Below are 18,383 nucleotides of genomic sequence, written 5' to 3' on the forward strand. Positions count from 1 at the left end.
TTTTAACTGAGTATTTTATATCATTCTATTTTCTCTCCCTTCTCAGTAATATGAATTATCTTTCCTTTTGACTTTTTAGTGGCTGCCCTGAAGGTTGCAATGTACATTTACAACCAGTCCAATTCTCCCTTCAAAAAACACAATACTGTTTCATGGCTAGTGCAAGTACCTAATAATAAGTCACTCCTAATTTCTTTCTGTCATTCTTTGTATCTTTAATGTTATTCATTTCACTTGCACGTAAGCTGTAATCTTTCAATACATTATTGCTATTATTATTTCAAAAAAATGTTATCTATTATATCAATTTAAAATAAGAAAAATAGGCCAGGTGCGGTGGCTCACTCATGTAATCCCAGCACTTTGGGAGACGGATGGATTGCTTGAGCTCAGGAATTCAAGACCAGCCTGGGCAACATAGCGAAACCTTGTCTCTACTAAAAATACAAAAAAAAATTGCTGGGCATGGTGGCATGAGCCTGTGGTCACAGCTACTCGAGAGGCTGAGGTGAGAGGATTGCTTGAGCCCGGGAGGCAGAGGTTGCAGTGAACCGAAATCAAGCTACTGCACTCCAGCCTAGGTGACAGAGTGAGACCCTGTCTCAAAAAAACGAAAAAAAAAATTTTTATTTATCTTCACTTATTTCTTCTCTGATGCTCTTTGTAACTTTAGTATGTAGATCCAAGTTTCTAACCCGTATCGTTTTTCTTATCTCAATAACTTCTTTTAACATTTCTCACAAAGCAGATCTACTGGCCACAGAATGCCTCAATTTTCATTTGTCTGAGAAAACCTTATTTCTTCTTCACTTTTGAAAGACAATTTTGTAGGGTACAGAATTCTAGGTTGTGGGTTGTTTTCTCTCAACGTGAAATATTTCATTCCACTCTTTTCTCCTTTGTACGGTATCTGAGAAGAAGTCAGATGTAATTCTTATCATTAGTACTTAAAAGATTGCTTCTGTTCCTTTCTCTCTTCTCCTTCTATTCTTTCCTTCTCTGTATATTACACCTTTTATAGTTGCTCCATGTTTCTTAGATATTATGTTTTGGTTTTGTTCAGTGTTTTTTTCTTTGATTCTCAGTTTTAGAAGTCTTTATTTATATATCTGCAATCACAGGGATTCTTTCCTCTGCCATGTCCAGTCTACTAATGAGCCCTTACAGGCATTCTTGACTTCTGTTCCAGTGTTTTTGATCTCTAGCATTTCTCTGATTATTTCTTGGAATTACCATCTGTCTACTTACATTACCAAACTATTATTGTGTGTTGTCTTAGCATAGTAACTGCAGTTGTTTTAAATTCATAGGTATTGTAATTTCAACATCTTTACCATATTTGACATTGATTCTGAAGCTTGCTCTGTCTTTTCAAGCTATGTTTTTGTCTTTTAGTATGACTTCTAATTTTTTGTTGAAAGCCAGGCATGATGTACTGAGTGAAAGAAACTCAATAAATTGTAATGTGAAGATAAGAGGTCAGGGGAGGTGAAGCATTCTATAGTCCTATAGCAGGTCTCAGTCTTTTAGTGAGCCTGCGCCTATGAATGGTGACTTTCACGAGTGCTTTTCATTCCACTCTTTTCCTGTCCTTAAGTGGGACAAGATCACTGGAGGGGGCTGGAATTGGGTATTTCCCTTCTCCAATGTAGAAGCTAAAGAGAGGGCTGGAGTTGGGTATTTTTCTTCCCCCGTATGGAAGGCTAGAGCCAGTGAAATTTGGGTATTTTCCTTCTTCTAGTTCAGTTAGGCTCTGACAAAAATCCCAATAGTTTAGGCTCTAATATTATAAAATAGTTTCTCTTGAGTACAGGCCTTGTTAAGAACACTATACTCTGATGGAGCTGAGGGGGAGTTTTCTCTGATATTCACTGTGAGAACCTCGTAGAGCTCCAGGAAGCAAAACTCACAAAAGTGTGGGAGTCTTCCAGAATTTTTTCTTTGCAGACTTATCTGCACTGAACCTCCAGCAATTCATCAATTACAGTTCAGGTTTTCCTACCCAGTTACTGTTTTCATGGAGGTTTCTGCCTGTGCATTTCTGCTCCAGTAAGTTGTTCTTATATGATCTGTCTTTCAAATTTTTTAAGTAGGGTTTTGACCTGTCACCTCACTTCTCTGACAGTTCTGAGAGTGTTGATTTTTCAGTTTGCTTAGAGTTTTACTTGTTTTTAGGATGAAGTGACTATTTCCAAGCTCCTTCCTGACATGCCAGATCAGAAACTGAAAGTCCTAAGCCTCATATTCTGTGGGTGGGTGTGTTCACATCCTGCCTGCTCCAGTGCACCCACCTCACACTCTCTTTCCCTTCCTTGTCCCCTTGTGAGATTTCTAGGTCCAATACAAAGACTGTGTTCAACTCGTTCAACTACTTTGGCTCATCTGAGTATTATAATAAACAATCACAAAAAAAAAATGAAGTAAAAGAAAAATCCATCAAAGAATTGAGATATTTGAGAAATAGAAAGGAGATCAGTGTTTTATAAAACTTAGAAATAGATTTTTTAAGTGTTTCTTCATTGACTTATGTGAAAGGACTTTTCTTAATTTAACAAATTATATGCTTTTGTTTATAGCCTCAAAACTATCTTGTGTAGCTAAGAATGGGTAAATAATCAGGCTTTACTAAAGGACTAAAGTAAAGATCTTCTATAAGTAGCATTTCTGCTACTCAAGGAAGAGATAAACTTCATGGCATAACCTTGCCAATGTATGTTAAGAATAACCCTGACACAAGACAGCAAAGCTCTTTTTTCAGCCAACATGCCATGAAAGAAAGAAGACAAGGGGCGATCTCCACTCTCTAAGTGAACCACTAAACCCACCAAAGAAGAAACGAGGGAAATAGAAAGAGGACCCTTGCCTGAGATAATGGATCTACATGTATGAGTAGTAGAACCCTGCTCAAAGTACAAGGAAGGGGAAAAAAAGTTAGTTTATTTGGAATTTTGGACATTAAGAGTCTTTATTGTTCATTTTCTTTTAACTTACATGAATGGCTTATTGCTTCAATTAATAAATATTTCATTTCTTTTCAACATATTCATGAAACTTAAATCTGAAATGAACAGTGCAACATGTGAATGTTTAGAACATTATAAAATTAAACACAAAATCTGTCTGGCGATCTTCCCAGCATCTTAGGAAAAAAGTTGACAAAATTTCAAGCAGCAGAAGGGGGCAGTAAAACTCAACAGAATGCTCTGGAAGATTTTTAAGATTCTTCCTTATTTTCTCTTCATGTAGAGTATTTCCCAACAAATTTCAGACACTAATAGAAATTTTGTACAACAGATCCATATATTTGCCTAAAATAGACCAGAAACATTGAATATATGCAAGCATGAGAGCTATAAGTTTTACGTAATCAAACCTTTTTTTATGGTACACAGTAGTCACAGTACTTTTCCATATAAAACAGGTTTCGTTGTCTTAATTTAGTTTGGCACATTTAATACACTCCCATGACCAGCATCCCAAATGTACCTATCCATTTTATTTTATTGTCTCAGAATTGTAAAAATTATTTAATGAATTATGTAATTTTTTTCCTTATGCTCAGATTTGCACTTCTTCCTAAAACTCTGCCCATCCTTAAAGTCTCAGATTCTCCTTGAACTTTCTTTTTTTTTTTTTTGACTTTCCAGGTACGTGGAACTCTCTTCACTCTATCCTGCTGTATAATTGACAGAATTTCCACTATGAGATAGATGGAGTTCAATTCCTTTGAGTTTAAAATAATCTAAATATGATTATTCCTTATGCCCTGTTTTTCCCTCACTTTTGTATTCAAAATCTCTTTTCAGACAACAGAACATACTTCTATACATAATAGGTATACAATTAATATCTGATAAGGAAGACAATGATGATGATCACTTCAAAATGAATTCAGGATTGTAATGTAAAATTTTAGTACACTCTCACAGTCTGGATTCTAACATGGCTTCTAACCCAAACTAACATTAGTAGCTCTAACTATAAACTTCAAATTGCAGTAGATGCAACCTACTCCTTTAAAATGAAACAGAAAATTGAAATTATTAAATTATCAAAAAGAAAATTATCTACGCTCTTAGTTGAAATTTCATGTACGATTCCATGCAATAAATGGGAGTGCCATAAATGGAATGATTAAATATGACTAGAGCAGGAGAAAGGCTTCCTAGATGAGATGGAATTTTAGTCATTTGTGTCTCATGTAGAATCAGATGTGTACATTAAGCAAAACGTTTAAAAAAAAAGCTCCAAGTAAGTCTCTTTTTTTTTCTTATAAGACTTCTACAAATTGAGGTACCTGGTGTAGTTTTATTTCAGGTTTTATGCTGTCCTTTTCCTGTAATGCTAAGGACTTAAGACATAACTGAATTTTCTATTTTCCACTTCTTTTCTGGTGTATGTACATATATATATATATATATATATATACACACACACATATACATATATATATTTTTTAGTATCTCACCCTCACATACTCCTCCCTGAGCACTATCCATGATAGATGTTAAACAAAAGCAAAGATGAAATTCCAACTGTCAAAATCTCCCTTCCATCTAATTAATTCCTCATCCAACTATGTTCCAAAACGAGAATAGGAAATTAGCCCCAATAAGCCCAGACAACTGAAAAGTAAATGCTATGTTGTACTTTGATCCATGGTCACAACTCATAATCTTGGAAAAGTGGACAGAAAAGACAAAAGAGTGAACTTTAAAACTCGAATTTATTTTACCGGTGTCTCCTATGAAGGGCTAGCAACCAAAATAATCCACGCATCAGGGAGAGAAATGCTTGAAGGCAGACGTTTTGGACATTTAGCGTCCCTGCAAATTCTGCCCATTGCCGCTTCCTTTGTCCATCAGAAGGCAGGAAACTTTATATCGGTGACCCGTGGAGCTCACATTAACTACTTACAGGGTAACTGCTTAGGAGCAGTATTATGAGGAGAATTTACCTTCCCCCCCTTTCCAAGAAACAAGTGGGGGTGAAGGTACGGAGAACAGTATTTCTTCTGTTAAAAGCAACTTAGCTACAAAGATAAATTACAGCTATGTACACTGAGGGTAGCTGTTTCATTCCACAAAATAGAGTTTTTTAAAAAGCTATGTATGTATGTGCTGCATATAGAGCAGATATACAGCCTATTAAGCGTCGTCACTAAAACATAAAACATGCCAGCCTTTCTTAACCTTACTCGCCCCAGTCTGTCCCGACGTGACTTCCTCGACCCCCTAAAGACGTACAGACCAGACATGTCGGCGGCGGCGGGAGAGGGGATTCCCTGCGCCCCCGGACCTCAGGGCCGCTCAGATTCCTGGAGAGGAAACCAAGTGTCCTTCTGCCCTCCCCCGGTATCCCATCCAAGGCGATCAGTCCAGGACTGGCTCTCGGAAGCGCTCGGGCAAAGACTGGGAGGAAGAAAAGACATCTGGCGGAAACCTGTGCGCCTGGGGCGGTGGAACTCGGGGAGGAGAAGGAGGGATTAGACAGGAGAGTGGGAACTACCCGCTCTGCTCCCAAACTGGGGCAGCTTCCTGGGTTTCCGATTTTCTCATTTGCGTGGGTAAAAAACCCTGCCCCCACCGGGCTTACGCAATTTTTTTAAGGGGAGAGGAGGGAAAAATTTGTGGGGGGTACGAAAAGGCGGAAAGAAACAGTCATTTCGTCACATGGGCTTGGTTTTCAGGCTTATAAAGAGGAAGGTTCTCTTGGTTAGCGACCAGTTGTCAAACGACTTGCAGTGAGCGTCAGGAGCACGCCCAGGAACTCCTCAGCAGCGCCTCCTTCAGCTCCACAGCCAGACGCCCTGAGACAGCAAAGCCTACGCCCGCGCCGCGCCCGGCCCGCCGCTGCGATGCTAGCCCGCGCCCTGCTGCTGTGCGCGGTCCTGGCGCTCAGCCATGCAGGTGAGTACCTGGCGCCGCGCACCGGGGACTCCGGTTTCACGCACCCGGGCAGAGTTTCCGCTCTGACCTCCTGGGTCTATCCCAGTACTCCGACTTCTCTCCGAATAGAGAAGCTACGTGACTTGGGAAAGAGCTTGGACCGCTAGAGTCCGAAAGAACTCCGTGGATATTCCAGCTTTCCCACAAGCACTGATCATTATGAGCCAGTTACTTAACCGATCTGAGACACTCTCACCTCCTAAATAGGGATAGATGATACTAATTTGCAGGTTGTCATTATGATACGACAGGATCTGATCAATCTATGTGAATTGTTTATATTTGGAACCTCTTTTTATTGAGTGGAAGAAGTTGTTCTAAATACTCTAGTCAGTTCTTTCCTACCCCCAGGAAAGCCCGGATTATGTTTTAAGATAAGCAAAATGTCTTAAAAGTAAGCTGTTTTACTTTGAATTTTTCCCTAAATGTTGATTAGTGTACTAGATCCATTTTAATTCGGAAAGTGAAGTGCTACTTATTTGAACTTCTTAAAAATGCTGATTTTAACATCTAAAGAGTTGACTAAGAAAAGCTTAGTAACACGATGTACCAAGTTAAACATGCTGTTATCCTTATTTAGAATAGAAAATTGGTATTTCTATGTTTTATCCATTCTAAGGCAGGTTAAAAAATTGTATTTCCATGACTACCTATATATTTCTTGAATTTATTATTGTAAAGTTGATTCATAGTAAAACAATTAAATGTTTAAATTAAGATTAAGACACTAGAGAATGATTTATTTGTTGTCCTTTAATTGTAGCAAATCCTTGCTGTTCCCACCCATGTCAAAACCGAGGTGTATGTATGAGTGTGGGATTTGACCAGTATAAGTGCGATTGTACCCGGACAGGATTCTATGGTGAAAACTGCTCAACACGTAAGTTTGTCCTTTGGTTGCCTCATTAGGAGTGGGGCTGGATAGTTATCATTGTATAGATTTGTGTCTTATTATGAGTCCCATTAATTTCTCCCTCCCTTTCTTCGTCTTCTTGCAGCGGAATTTCTGACAAGAATAAAATTACTTCTGAAACCCACTCCAAACACAGTGCACTACATACTTACCCACTTCAAGGGATTTTGGAATGTTGTGAATAACATTCCCTTCCTTCGAAATGCAATTATGAGTTATGTGTTGACATGTAAGTACAAGTGTCTTTCTAAGGATTTTAGCTTTCTCAGAGAAAAATATGCTTTATAATACTGTAAGCCTAATCTAAAAACATATTTCCAAGCCTATCAAAAAGACTTTAAGTACCTTTTAAGTTTGCCTTCCATCTTAATGGCCAAAAATAGTGACATTTAGTCCCATCCAGTTTATACAGTCTACTCACAACTCTGTATACCTCTTCTAACCTTTACTGTTTGGTCAGTTTGTGGAGGAGGCATGGTCCAGCTGTTTATTGAATGCCCATGGGCCACAGAATTGTTCTGAACATGTAGCATCCATTAAAATAAATTTGGATTTGGATCAGCAAGAAAATAACTTTCCATGATTCTAAAGTGGGTGCCATACTCAGCCATTCCTTTCATAGGCCTCTTGGATAGTGAGAAGATGGCTACCTGAAAAATCAATATTGCCAGATTATAATGTGCAGAGTATATGTATTTTATTAAAGATGTATTTCAAATGGCCGTTAGACTATAAAGTGTAGTTGTTTTAAAATAGATTATTTTTTATTTTTGGAGTTAAATTCAACCTCTAGTGCCACTTTCCACATTTTACAATAAAAATAATGGTTGATTTACTTTAAAAATGAGAATAAATAAAACATTTTTTTCTTTGAAAATTTCAGCCAGATCACATTTGATTGACAGTCCACCAACTTACAACGTTGACTATGGCTACAAAAGCTGGGAAGCCTTCTCTAACCTCTCCTATTATACCAGAGCCCTTCCTCCTGTGCCTGATGACTGCCCGACTCCCTTGGGTGTCAAAGGTGAGTAAGAAGAATCCATTAGAGATGTATTAACTATAAGAGGGGCTGCATTGCTGCCAAAAAAAATTGACCTTAGACTACCATTTATTTATTAACAAAAGCAGTTTTTACTTTTATCATGGATATCTATGGGTATTTTTAAAAGTATGAGTCTATGTAAACTATTATGTAAAAGCAAATGAGCATCTTGGTATAATGTCTTAATATTTTCAAATTATTTCATTAGAAATGAAATAATTCTAATTAAAATAGATAAAATCATTCAGTAAGAAGTTGTTCCCCCATATCTTAGAACTGTTGTTTATATTATGATCCTATTCACAATTGTAATTCTCATATAAATGAAGAATTCCTGGTAGATTGACAGTCACCATCTCCTTTCTTGAATACATAGATGGATTCTTATCTTAGCTTTCTCATTTTTCAGGTAAAAAGCAGCTTCCTGATTCAAATGAAATTGTGGAAAAGTTTCTTCTAAGAAGAAAGTTCATCCCTGATCCCCAGGGCACAAACGTGATGTTTGCATTCTTTGCCCAGCACTTCACACATCAGTTTTTCAAGACAGATCATAAGCGAGGGCCAGCTTTCACCAAAGGGCTGGGCCATGGGGTAAGATAGAGTTAATATCTTAGAGTTAGTAAAATTATACCAAATCATAGTCAAGGGCTAACATTAAAGGAGATATACAGATAGATAGATCCAAATAACTTATCCACTTTTTTAAAAAAGAAGTCCTATCTATAAAAACCTTAAAGGAATTTTCCGTTTACTACCCTGGTCTAGTAAAATTATACACACACACAGACATGCACACACATATATAAACATTCACACACATACATATGTACAGGTATCATTATTTGTAATTTGACCCCTGTATTTTTTAGTTTAAAATGTTAGTACTGCAAAATGTTATGTCCTCAAAAACACATTGTACCCTGATTATGCTGCTTTCAATAATGTAAGGTGAGGTTTTTGCCGCATTATTATTTTTTGGATTTCAATAGCATAGCTTAAAGTTATTCGTAAGAATTTTTTATAAATAATACATTTTTATACTTTTTTAGAACTACCATATCGTCATAGTGAAGTATATAATATATATGATATAAGCTCAATATAGTATATTAATTCCATTAAACACAAAGACATATCAGTTTGTTGCTTTGGTGGATAAACAAATTAATTTAGCAATTTGTGGCTATGAAAAAATGTATATTTTATTTAAAAATTTTAAAGAAAGCTAAATGATCAAATTATTTAATGATGAATTATATGATAGACACTTTATATAAGAAAAACTTCAACAGCAACAAATTAAAATTTTTTCATCGTTTTCTAGGTGGATTTAAATCATATTTACGGTGAAACTCTGGATAGACAGCATAAACTGCGCCTTTTCAAGGATGGAAAAATGAAATATCAGGTATGCTTCCTGTGACTATTAAGACTTAGTTATTACTTACCGCTTACACCCATATTTTAAAATCTCTAAAAATGTGTTCCTTAACTTTTTAACTAATGTTTATTTATTATCGTTATTTTTTTAGATAATTGATGGAGAGATGTATCCTCCCACAGTCAAAGATACTCAGGCAGAGATGATCTACCCTCCTCAAGTCCCTGAGCATCTACGGTTTGCTGTGGGGCAGGAGGTCTTTGGTCTGGTGCCTGGTCTGATGATGTATGCCACAATCTGGCTGCGGGAACACAACAGAGTATGCGATGTGCTTAAACAGGAGCATCCCGAATGGGGTGATGAGCAGTTGTTCCAGACAAGCAGGCTAATACTGATAGGTAAACAAGAAAATGATTTATATAAAACCTTCTTCCCCAGAGAAAAGTAATGTGCTATCTTTGTTACGTTTTGAGTAACTGATAAGATGTGGTAAATGAAAACTCACACATTCTATATTCATTAAATATGTAAGCATGACTGATCATATAGCTATCTTTTGATACTGACAAGGAAGAAAACAGAAACGAACGAATAGCAAATTTTAAAAATTGCATTCCAATTGCTTGAAAGCTTGTGATCAGAAGCAATAAATGTTTTTATTATTTATTTTGTGCAAATAGGAGAGACTATTAAGATTGTGATTGAAGATTATGTGCAGCACTTGAGTGGCTATCACTTCAAACTGAAATTTGACCCAGAGCTACTTTTCAACAAACAATTCCAGTACCAAAATCGTATTGCTGCTGAGTTTAACACCCTCTATCACTGGCATCCCCTTCTGCCTGACACCTTTCAAATTCATGACCAGAACTACAACTATCAACAGTTTATCTACAACAATTCTATATTGCTGGAACATGGAATTACCCAGTTTGTTGAATCATTCACCAGGCAAATTGCTGGCAGGGTAAGCATTATTATTGAAAACCAAAACAAAGGACTAGTCAGTAACTTCAGAATTTCTGCCTAGGAAATTATTTTTCTTAAACTTACTAAAACAGTAGTTAGTTATATTGCTAGTAAAATTATTTTATTGATATAAGAAGCCTAACTTTGCTTGAAAAGTCTAAACTTTTAGTCTAGTCTACAGTTGTCAAACAAATAGCCAATTGTACCCCTACCTTAAAAATATTTTCAAAAAGTATCTATAATCTTATAGGAATACATATTTTAGGCTTGAATACTAGTTTTATTTTTGAAATTTAAAAAGGCAAATTAGTTCTAGACTGGTGTCCCATTGAACTTTAAGCAGAGCTCCTGATGAAATGCATGTAAGCATCTTTCCAGCAAATAAAAATTGTCTCCGCTGGGAGTTTCAGTTTTACCTGATTTGTACCCAAGGCAAGCTGAATGCAAACAGTAAATATGCCTCAAATTCTTGTTTTACAACTAATTTTACTTTCCACAGGTTGCTGGTGGTAGGAATGTTCCACCTGCAGTACAAAAAGTATCACAGGCTTCCATTGACCAGAGCAGGCAGATGAAATACCAGTCTTTTAATGAGTACCGCAAACGCTTTATGCTGAAGCCCTATGAATCATTTGAAGAACTTACAGGTAAGAAACAGTTTCTAAACTTCTTTGTTTTTCGTTTGTTTGTTTGTTTGTTTGTTTTTGGTGTTTTTGGTTTTCTTTTTGAGATGGAGCCACACTCTGTCACCCAGGCTGGAGTGCAGTGGCACCATCTCGGCTCACTGCAACCTCCGCCTCCTAATTTCAAGCAATTCTACTGTCTCAGCTTCCTGAGTAGCTGGGGCTACAGGCGCATGCCACACGCCTGGATAATTTTTTGTATTTTTAGTATAGACGGGGTTTCACCGTGTTAGCCAGACTGGTCTCAAACTCCTGACCTAGTGATCCGCCCGCCTCGGCCTCCCAAAGTGCTGGGATTACAGGTGTGAGCCACCACGCCTGGCCCCTAAACTTCTTAAAAGAATCAGGGGTCAAAGGGAAACAGAGAAGTTGGCAGCGAATTGAGCGAAAGAATCAAACTGTTTTTTATTTTGTGAAGTTTGACATTGGTTGTATCTCTGTCTTCATCGCCTTCGCAGGAGAAAAGGAAATGTCTGCAGAGTTGGAAGCACTCTATGGTGACATCGATGCTGTGGAGCTGTATCCTGCCCTTCTGGTAGAAAAGCCTCGTCCAGATGCCATCTTTGGTGAGACCATGGTAGAAGTTGGAGCACCATTCTCCTTGAAAGGACTTATGGGTAATGTTATATGTTCTCCTGACTACTGGAAGCCAAGCACTTTTGGTGGAGAAGTGGGTTTTCAAATCATCAACACTGCCTCAATTCAGTCTCTCATCTGCAATAACGTGAAGGGCTGTCCCTTTGCGTCATTCAGTGTTCCAGATCCAGAGCTCATCAAGACAGTCACCATCAATGCAAGTTCTTCCCGCTCCGGACTAGATGATATCAATCCCACAGTACTACTGAAAGAACGTTCGACTGAACTGTAGAAGTCTAATGATCATATTTATTTATTTATATGAACCATGTCTATTAATTTAATTATTTAATAATATTTATATTAAACTCCTATGTTACTTAACATCTTCTGTAACAGAAGTCAGTACTCCTGTTGCGGAGAAAGGAGTCATACTTGTGAAGACTTTTATGTCACTACTCTAAAGATTTTGCTGTTGCTGTTAAGTTTGGAAAACAGTTTTTATTCTCTCTTATAAACCAGAGAGAAATGAGTTTTGACGTCTTTTTACTTGAATTTCAACTTATAAGAACAAAAGTAAAGATGTTTGAATACTTAAACACTGTCACAAGATGGCAAAATGCTGAAAGCTTTTACACTGTCGATGTTTCCAATGCGTCTTCCATGATGCGTTAGAAGTAACTAATGTTTGAAATTTTAAAGTACTTTTGGACATTTTTCCATCATCAAACTAACAAAAACAGGTACCAGTGCATTACTAAATTAATATTTAAATTAGACATTACCAGTAATTTCATGTCTACTTTTTAAAGTCAGCAATGAAACAGTAATTTGAAATTTCTAAATTCATAGGGTAGAATCACCTGTAAAAGCTTGTTTTATTTCTTAAAGTTATTAAACTTGTACATATACCAAAAAGAAGCTGTCTTGGATTTAAATCTGTAAAATCAGTAGAAATTTTACTACAATCGCTTGTTAAAATATTGTATAAGTGATGTTCCTTTTTCACCAAGAGTATAAACCTTTTTAATGTGACTGTTACAACTTCCTTTTGAATCAAAATGCCAAATTTATTAAGGTGGTGGAGCCACTGCAGTGTTATCTTAAAATAAGAATATTTTGTTGAGATATTCCAGAATTTGTTTATATGGCTGGTAACATGTAAAATCTATAGCAGCGAAAGAGTCTACCTTTAAAATAAGCAATAACAAAGAAGAAAACCAAATTATAGTTCAAATTTAGGTTTAAACTTTTGAAGGAAACTTTTTTTTATCCTTGTGCACTGCAGGCCTGGTACTCAGATTTTGCTGTGAGGTTAATGAAGTACCAAGCTGTGCTTGAATAACGATATGTTTTCTCAGATTTTCTGCTGCACAGTTTAATTTAGCAGTCCATATCACATTGCAAAAGGTAGCAATGACCTCATAAAATACCTCTTCAAAATGCTTAAATTCATTTCACACATTAATTTTATCTCAGTCTTGAAGCCATTTCAGTAGGTGCATTGGAATCAAGCCTGGCTATCTGCATGCTGTTCCTTTTCTTTTCTTCTTTTAGCCATTTTGCTAAAAAGAGACACTGTCTTCTCATCACTTCATTTCTCCTATTTTGTTTTACTAGTTTTAAGATCAGAGTTCACTTTCTTTGGACTCTGTCTGTATTTTCTTACCTGAACTTTTGCAAGTTTTCAGGAAAATCTCAGCTCAGGACTGCTATTTAGCTCCTCTTAAGCAGATTAAAATAAAAAAAAAGGCCCTTTTAAAAATAATATACACTTATTTTAAGTGAAAAGCAGAGAATTTTATTTATAGCTAATTTTAGCTATCTGTAACCAAGATGCCTGCAAAGAGGCTAGTGCCTCAGAGAGAACTGTACGGGGTTTGTGACTGGAAAAAAGTTACATTCCCATTCTAATTAATGCCCTTTCTTATTTAAAAACAAAACCAAACGATATCTAAGTAGTTCTCAGCAATAATAATAATGATGATAATACTTCTTTTCTACATCTCATTGTCACTGACATTTAATGGTACTGTATATTACTTAATTTATTGAAGATTATTATTTGTGTCTTATTAGGACACTATGGTTATAAACTGTGTTTAAGCCTACAATCATTGATTTTTTTTTGTTATGTCACAATCAGTATATTTTCTTTGGGGTTACCTCTCTGAATATTATGTAAACAATCCAAAGAAATGATTGTATTAAGATTTGTGAATAAATTTTTAGAAATCTGATTGGTATATTGAGATATTTAAGGTTAAATGTTTGTCCTTAGGATAGGCCTGTGTGCTACCCACAAAGAATATTGTCTCATTAGCCTGAATGTGCCATAAGACTGACCTTTAAAAATGTTTTGAGGGACATGTGGATGCTTCATTAATTTGTTCAGCCACAATTTATTGAGAAAATATTCTGTGTCAAGCACTGTGGGTTTTAATATTTTTAAATCAAACGCTGATTACAGATAATAGTATTTATATAAATGAAAAAATTTTTCTTTTAGGAAGAGGGAGAAAATGAAATAAATATCATTAAAGATAAAAAACTCAGGAGAATCTTCTTTACAATTTTATGTTTAGAAGGTTCAAGGTTAAGAAAGAAATAGTCAATATGCTTGTGTAAAACATTGTTCACTGATTTAAAAAAAAAAACTTGATTTGTTATTAACATTGATCTGCTGACAAAACCTGGGAATTTGGGTTGTGTATGTGAATGTTTCAATGCCTCAGACAAATGTGTATTTAACTTATGTAAAAGATAAGTCTGGAAACAAATGTCTGTTTATTTTTGTACTATTTAAAAATTGACAGATCTTTTCTGAAAATAAACTTTGATTGTTTCTATATATCTTTGTCATGTGACATAAGATTTCTCTGAAGCATTATTCTTAAACCATTATCTTGCATTCTCCTACCTATTCAAAACTAGGGCTGGCCCTTCATGAAACCGTTTTGCCCTCAGTTATATAGAGGCTTCCTAGAGTCACTATTTAAATCTCATAATCCTTATTCACTGTGACACTGTGTTGGAAAATGTCTAGTTTGTGTATCTTTACAGAAGATGGCAAACAAGCTTATTTTCATTGCCTAGTCTAGAAGAAGAAGAAGAAAATACACAATAAGGCAAAGAATAAGACAAATATTATGAAGGAGGCACAAAATAAAGAAGTTCAAAGCGGAGGAAATTATACAAAGTTGGGCAAATCATTGATACAAAAGCTCATAGGCTTTTGTTGTACCTCCATCTTTGACATCTTGGTAATTTCAATATCTACATGGACCACATATTTAGCATCTTGCCTGGCCTCTCCTCTTTGGTCTTCTCCATTCCAGGGATGCCCTCTTCCACCATATTTCCCGAAATCATACATATCTTGATATCATTATGATTAATTACAGTACCACTTCCAAAATCTTGATTCCAAGCATCTTCCAGCTCACCTATTTTATTGCTTACACTCTAACATCTAACTCTCAGTCTCACTGAACCTACCGATCCACCAACCTCATCACTTCACTATTTATCATATCTTTTATCTTTCCATTTACTTCCGTATGCATCTAGCTCAGATTCTATTGTCCATCATTCTAATCACTCCCCTCCGCTCTGTATACTCTCCCTCTACTGTGCTGAATTGGCACAAGTTGATTAAATCCAGCCATTCTCCTAATCTGTTTTTTATGTGGCTTCTCAGTAGCATTCAACACAAATAGCTATAATCTCTTTACTGAAAGTACCCCTGCCCCCACCTTGGCTTCATGGTTTGATACTTTCCTGGTCTTTCTCTACCTTTCTCAGAGCGCTATTACTCAGTCTTCTCTTTTTTTTTTTTTTAAGCTCTTTCTCTTCTACTGTATCTATAAGTTGAAGTGTCTTGATATCTTCTCTGTCTGCATTCCTCCACATTAATCAAATTTAAGCTCATTATTTGAAATAGTAAGCACTCACAAATAAGCACTCCAGGACCAACGTCTAATTGACAACCTCTCCAAATTGTCAATTGACAACCTCTCCAAATTGTCAATTGACAACCTCTCCAAATTGTCAGTTGACAACCTCTCCACTCAAAGTCATCAGTTTAATTGCTTCTTTTACATTCTTCCCTCCCAGCACCATATATCCCAAATAATAATTGTCCAACGTTAAAGACACCACCATACTCTTCCCTTCACTTGCATAGCCAGTCCAACAGCAATCCTGTTGACTACAGCCAACAAATAAATCCTAAATCTGTCACCCTTTTTCCAACTTCACAACCTAGCAGTGTAATAGTCTATTAATTGGTGTTCTCTTGTCTATTCTTTCCTCAGCCCAAACCATTCTCCTTATGGCAGTGGCAGTAATTTTATATATATATATATATACGTATGTATATGTATATATGTATATGTATATATACACTTTATACTTTAAGTTGTGGGATACATGTGCAGAACGTGCAGGTTTGTTACATAGGTATATATGTGCCATGGTCGTTTGCTGCACCCATCAACTTGTCATCTACATTAGTTATTTCTCCTAATGCTATCCCTCCCCTAGCCCCCTACCCTTCGACAAGCCTCAGTGTATGATGTTCCCCTCCCTGTGTCCGTGTGGTCTCATTGTTCATCTCCCACCTATGAGTGAGAACATGCAGTGTTTGGTTTTCTGTTCCTGTGTTAGTTTGCTGAGAATGATGGTTTCCAGCTTCAACCATATCCCTGGAAAGGACATGAATTCATCCTTTTTAATGGCTGCATAGTATTCCATGGTATATATGTTCCACGTTTTCTTTATTCAGTCTATCATTGATGGGCATTTGGGTTGGTTCCAAGTCTTTGCTATTGTGAACAGTGCCACAGTGAATATATGTGTGCATGTGTCTTTATAGTAGAATGACGTATAATCGTTTGGGTATATACCCAGCAATGAGATTGCTGGGTCAAATGGTATTTCTGGTTCTAGATCTTTGAGGAATCGCCACACTATTTTCCACAATGGTTGAACTAATTCACAATCCCACCAACAGTGTAAAAGTGTTCTTATTTCTCCACATCCTTTCCAGCATCAGTTGTTTTCTGAATTTTTAATGATCACCATTCTAACTGGCATGAGATGGTATCTCATTGTGGTTTTGATGTGCATTTCTCTAATGACCGGTGATGAGCTTTTTTCATGTTTGTTGGATGCACAAATGTCTTCTTTTGAGAAGTGTCTGTTTATATCCTTCACCCACTTTTTGATGGGAGTTTTTTTTTTCTTGTAAATTTCTTTGAGTTCTTTGTGGATTCTGGATATTAGCCCTTTGTCAGATGCATAGATTGCAAAAATTTTCTCCCATTCTGTAGGTTGCCTGTTCATTCTGATGGTAGTTTCTTTTACTGTGCAGAAGCTCTTTAGTTTAATTAGATCCCATTTGTCAATTTTGGCTTTTGTTGCCATTACTTTTGGTGTTTTAGTCTTGAAGTCTTTGCTCAATGTCTATGTCCTGAGTGGTATTGCCTAGGCTTTCTTCTAGGGTTTTTATGGTTTTAGGTCTTACATTTAAGTCTTTAATTCTTCAATGCAGAAAAGGCCTTCAATAAATACCCCTTCATGCTAAAAACTCTCAATAAACTAGGTATTGATGGAACATATCTCAAAATAATAAGAGCTTTTTATGACAAACACACAGCCAATATCATACCTAATGGGCAAAAGCTGGAAGCATTCCCTTTGAAAATTGGCACAAGACAAGGATGCCCTCTTTCACCACTCTTATTCAACATAGTATTGGAAGTTATGGCCAGGGCAATCAGGCAAGAGAAAGAAATAAAACATATTCAAATAGGAAGAGAAGAAGTCAAATTGTCTCTCTGCAGATGACATGATTGTGTATTTAGAAAACCCCATAATTTGAGCCCAAAGTCTCCTTAATCCAATAAGCAACTTCAGCAAATTCTCAGGATACAAAATCAATGTGCAGAAGTCAGAATCATTCCTATACACAAATAATAGACAAACAGAGAGCCAAATCATGAGTGACTCCCATTCACAATTACTACAAAGACAATAAAATACCTAGGAATCTAACTTTCAAGGGATGTGAAGGACCTCTTCAAGGAGAACTACAAACCACTGCTCAACAAAATAAAAGAAGATACAAACAAATGGAAGAACATTCCATGCTCATGGATAGGAAGGATCAGTATCTTGAAAATGGCCATACTGCCCCAAGTAATGTATAGATTCAATGCTATCCATTGACTTTCCATTAAGCTACCATTGACTTTCTTCACAGAATTGGAAAAAACTACTTTAAATTTCATATGGAACCAAAAAAAAAGAGTCCGTATAGCCAAGACAATCCTAAGCAAAAAGAACAAAGCTGGAGGCATCATCCTACCTGACTTCAAACTATACTACAAGACTACAACAGTAACCAAAACAGCATGGTACTGGTACCAAAACAGATATATAGACCAATGAAACAGAACAGAGGCCTCAGAAATAATACCACACATCTAAAACCATCTGATCTTTGACAATCCTGACAAAAACAAGCAATGGGGAAAGGATTCCCTATTTAATAAATGGTGTTGGGAAAACTGGCTAACCATATGCAGAAAACTGAAACTGGACCCCTTCTTTACACTTTATATAGGCAGTAATTATTTTTTAACATAAATCATATCATGCCTTTCCCATGTTTAAAATCTTCCAGTGGCTTCCTACTACACAATGGATAAATATAATCTTCTTATCCTACCCTATGAGGATCTCAATGTTCTATTCCCTGCCCATCTATCTGAGCTTATCTACTAAAATTCCACACTCTTATTCATTGTGCTCCAGACACAGTGGCTTTCTTGTGATTTCCTCAGTAGCTGTGATTCTCAGGTGT

General features: G+C 36.4%; 1 protein-coding gene across 1 annotated transcript; it reads left to right on the plus strand.

Moving 5' to 3' along the window:
* Positions 1–5,732: 5,732 nt before the first annotated feature.
* Positions 5,733–13,256, plus strand: PTGS2 (prostaglandin-endoperoxide synthase 2). Its single transcript, XM_003264475.4, has 10 exons — positions 5,733–5,909; positions 6,712–6,828; positions 6,947–7,090; positions 7,745–7,888; positions 8,316–8,497; positions 9,231–9,314; positions 9,439–9,685; positions 9,968–10,254; positions 10,756–10,903; positions 11,398–13,256. The coding sequence occupies exons 1-10, from the start codon at positions 5,858–5,860 to the stop codon at positions 11,805–11,807; spliced, it is 1,815 nt and encodes a 604-aa protein (XP_003264523.1). The 5' UTR covers positions 5,733–5,857; the 3' UTR covers positions 11,808–13,256.
* The last annotated feature ends 5,127 nt before the right edge of the window (positions 13,257–18,383 follow it).

This window comes from Nomascus leucogenys, chromosome 9 (assembly GCF_006542625.1).
Source record: "Nomascus leucogenys isolate Asia chromosome 9, Asia_NLE_v1, whole genome shotgun sequence".
NCBI lineage: Eukaryota > Metazoa > Chordata > Mammalia > Primates > Hylobatidae > Nomascus > Nomascus leucogenys.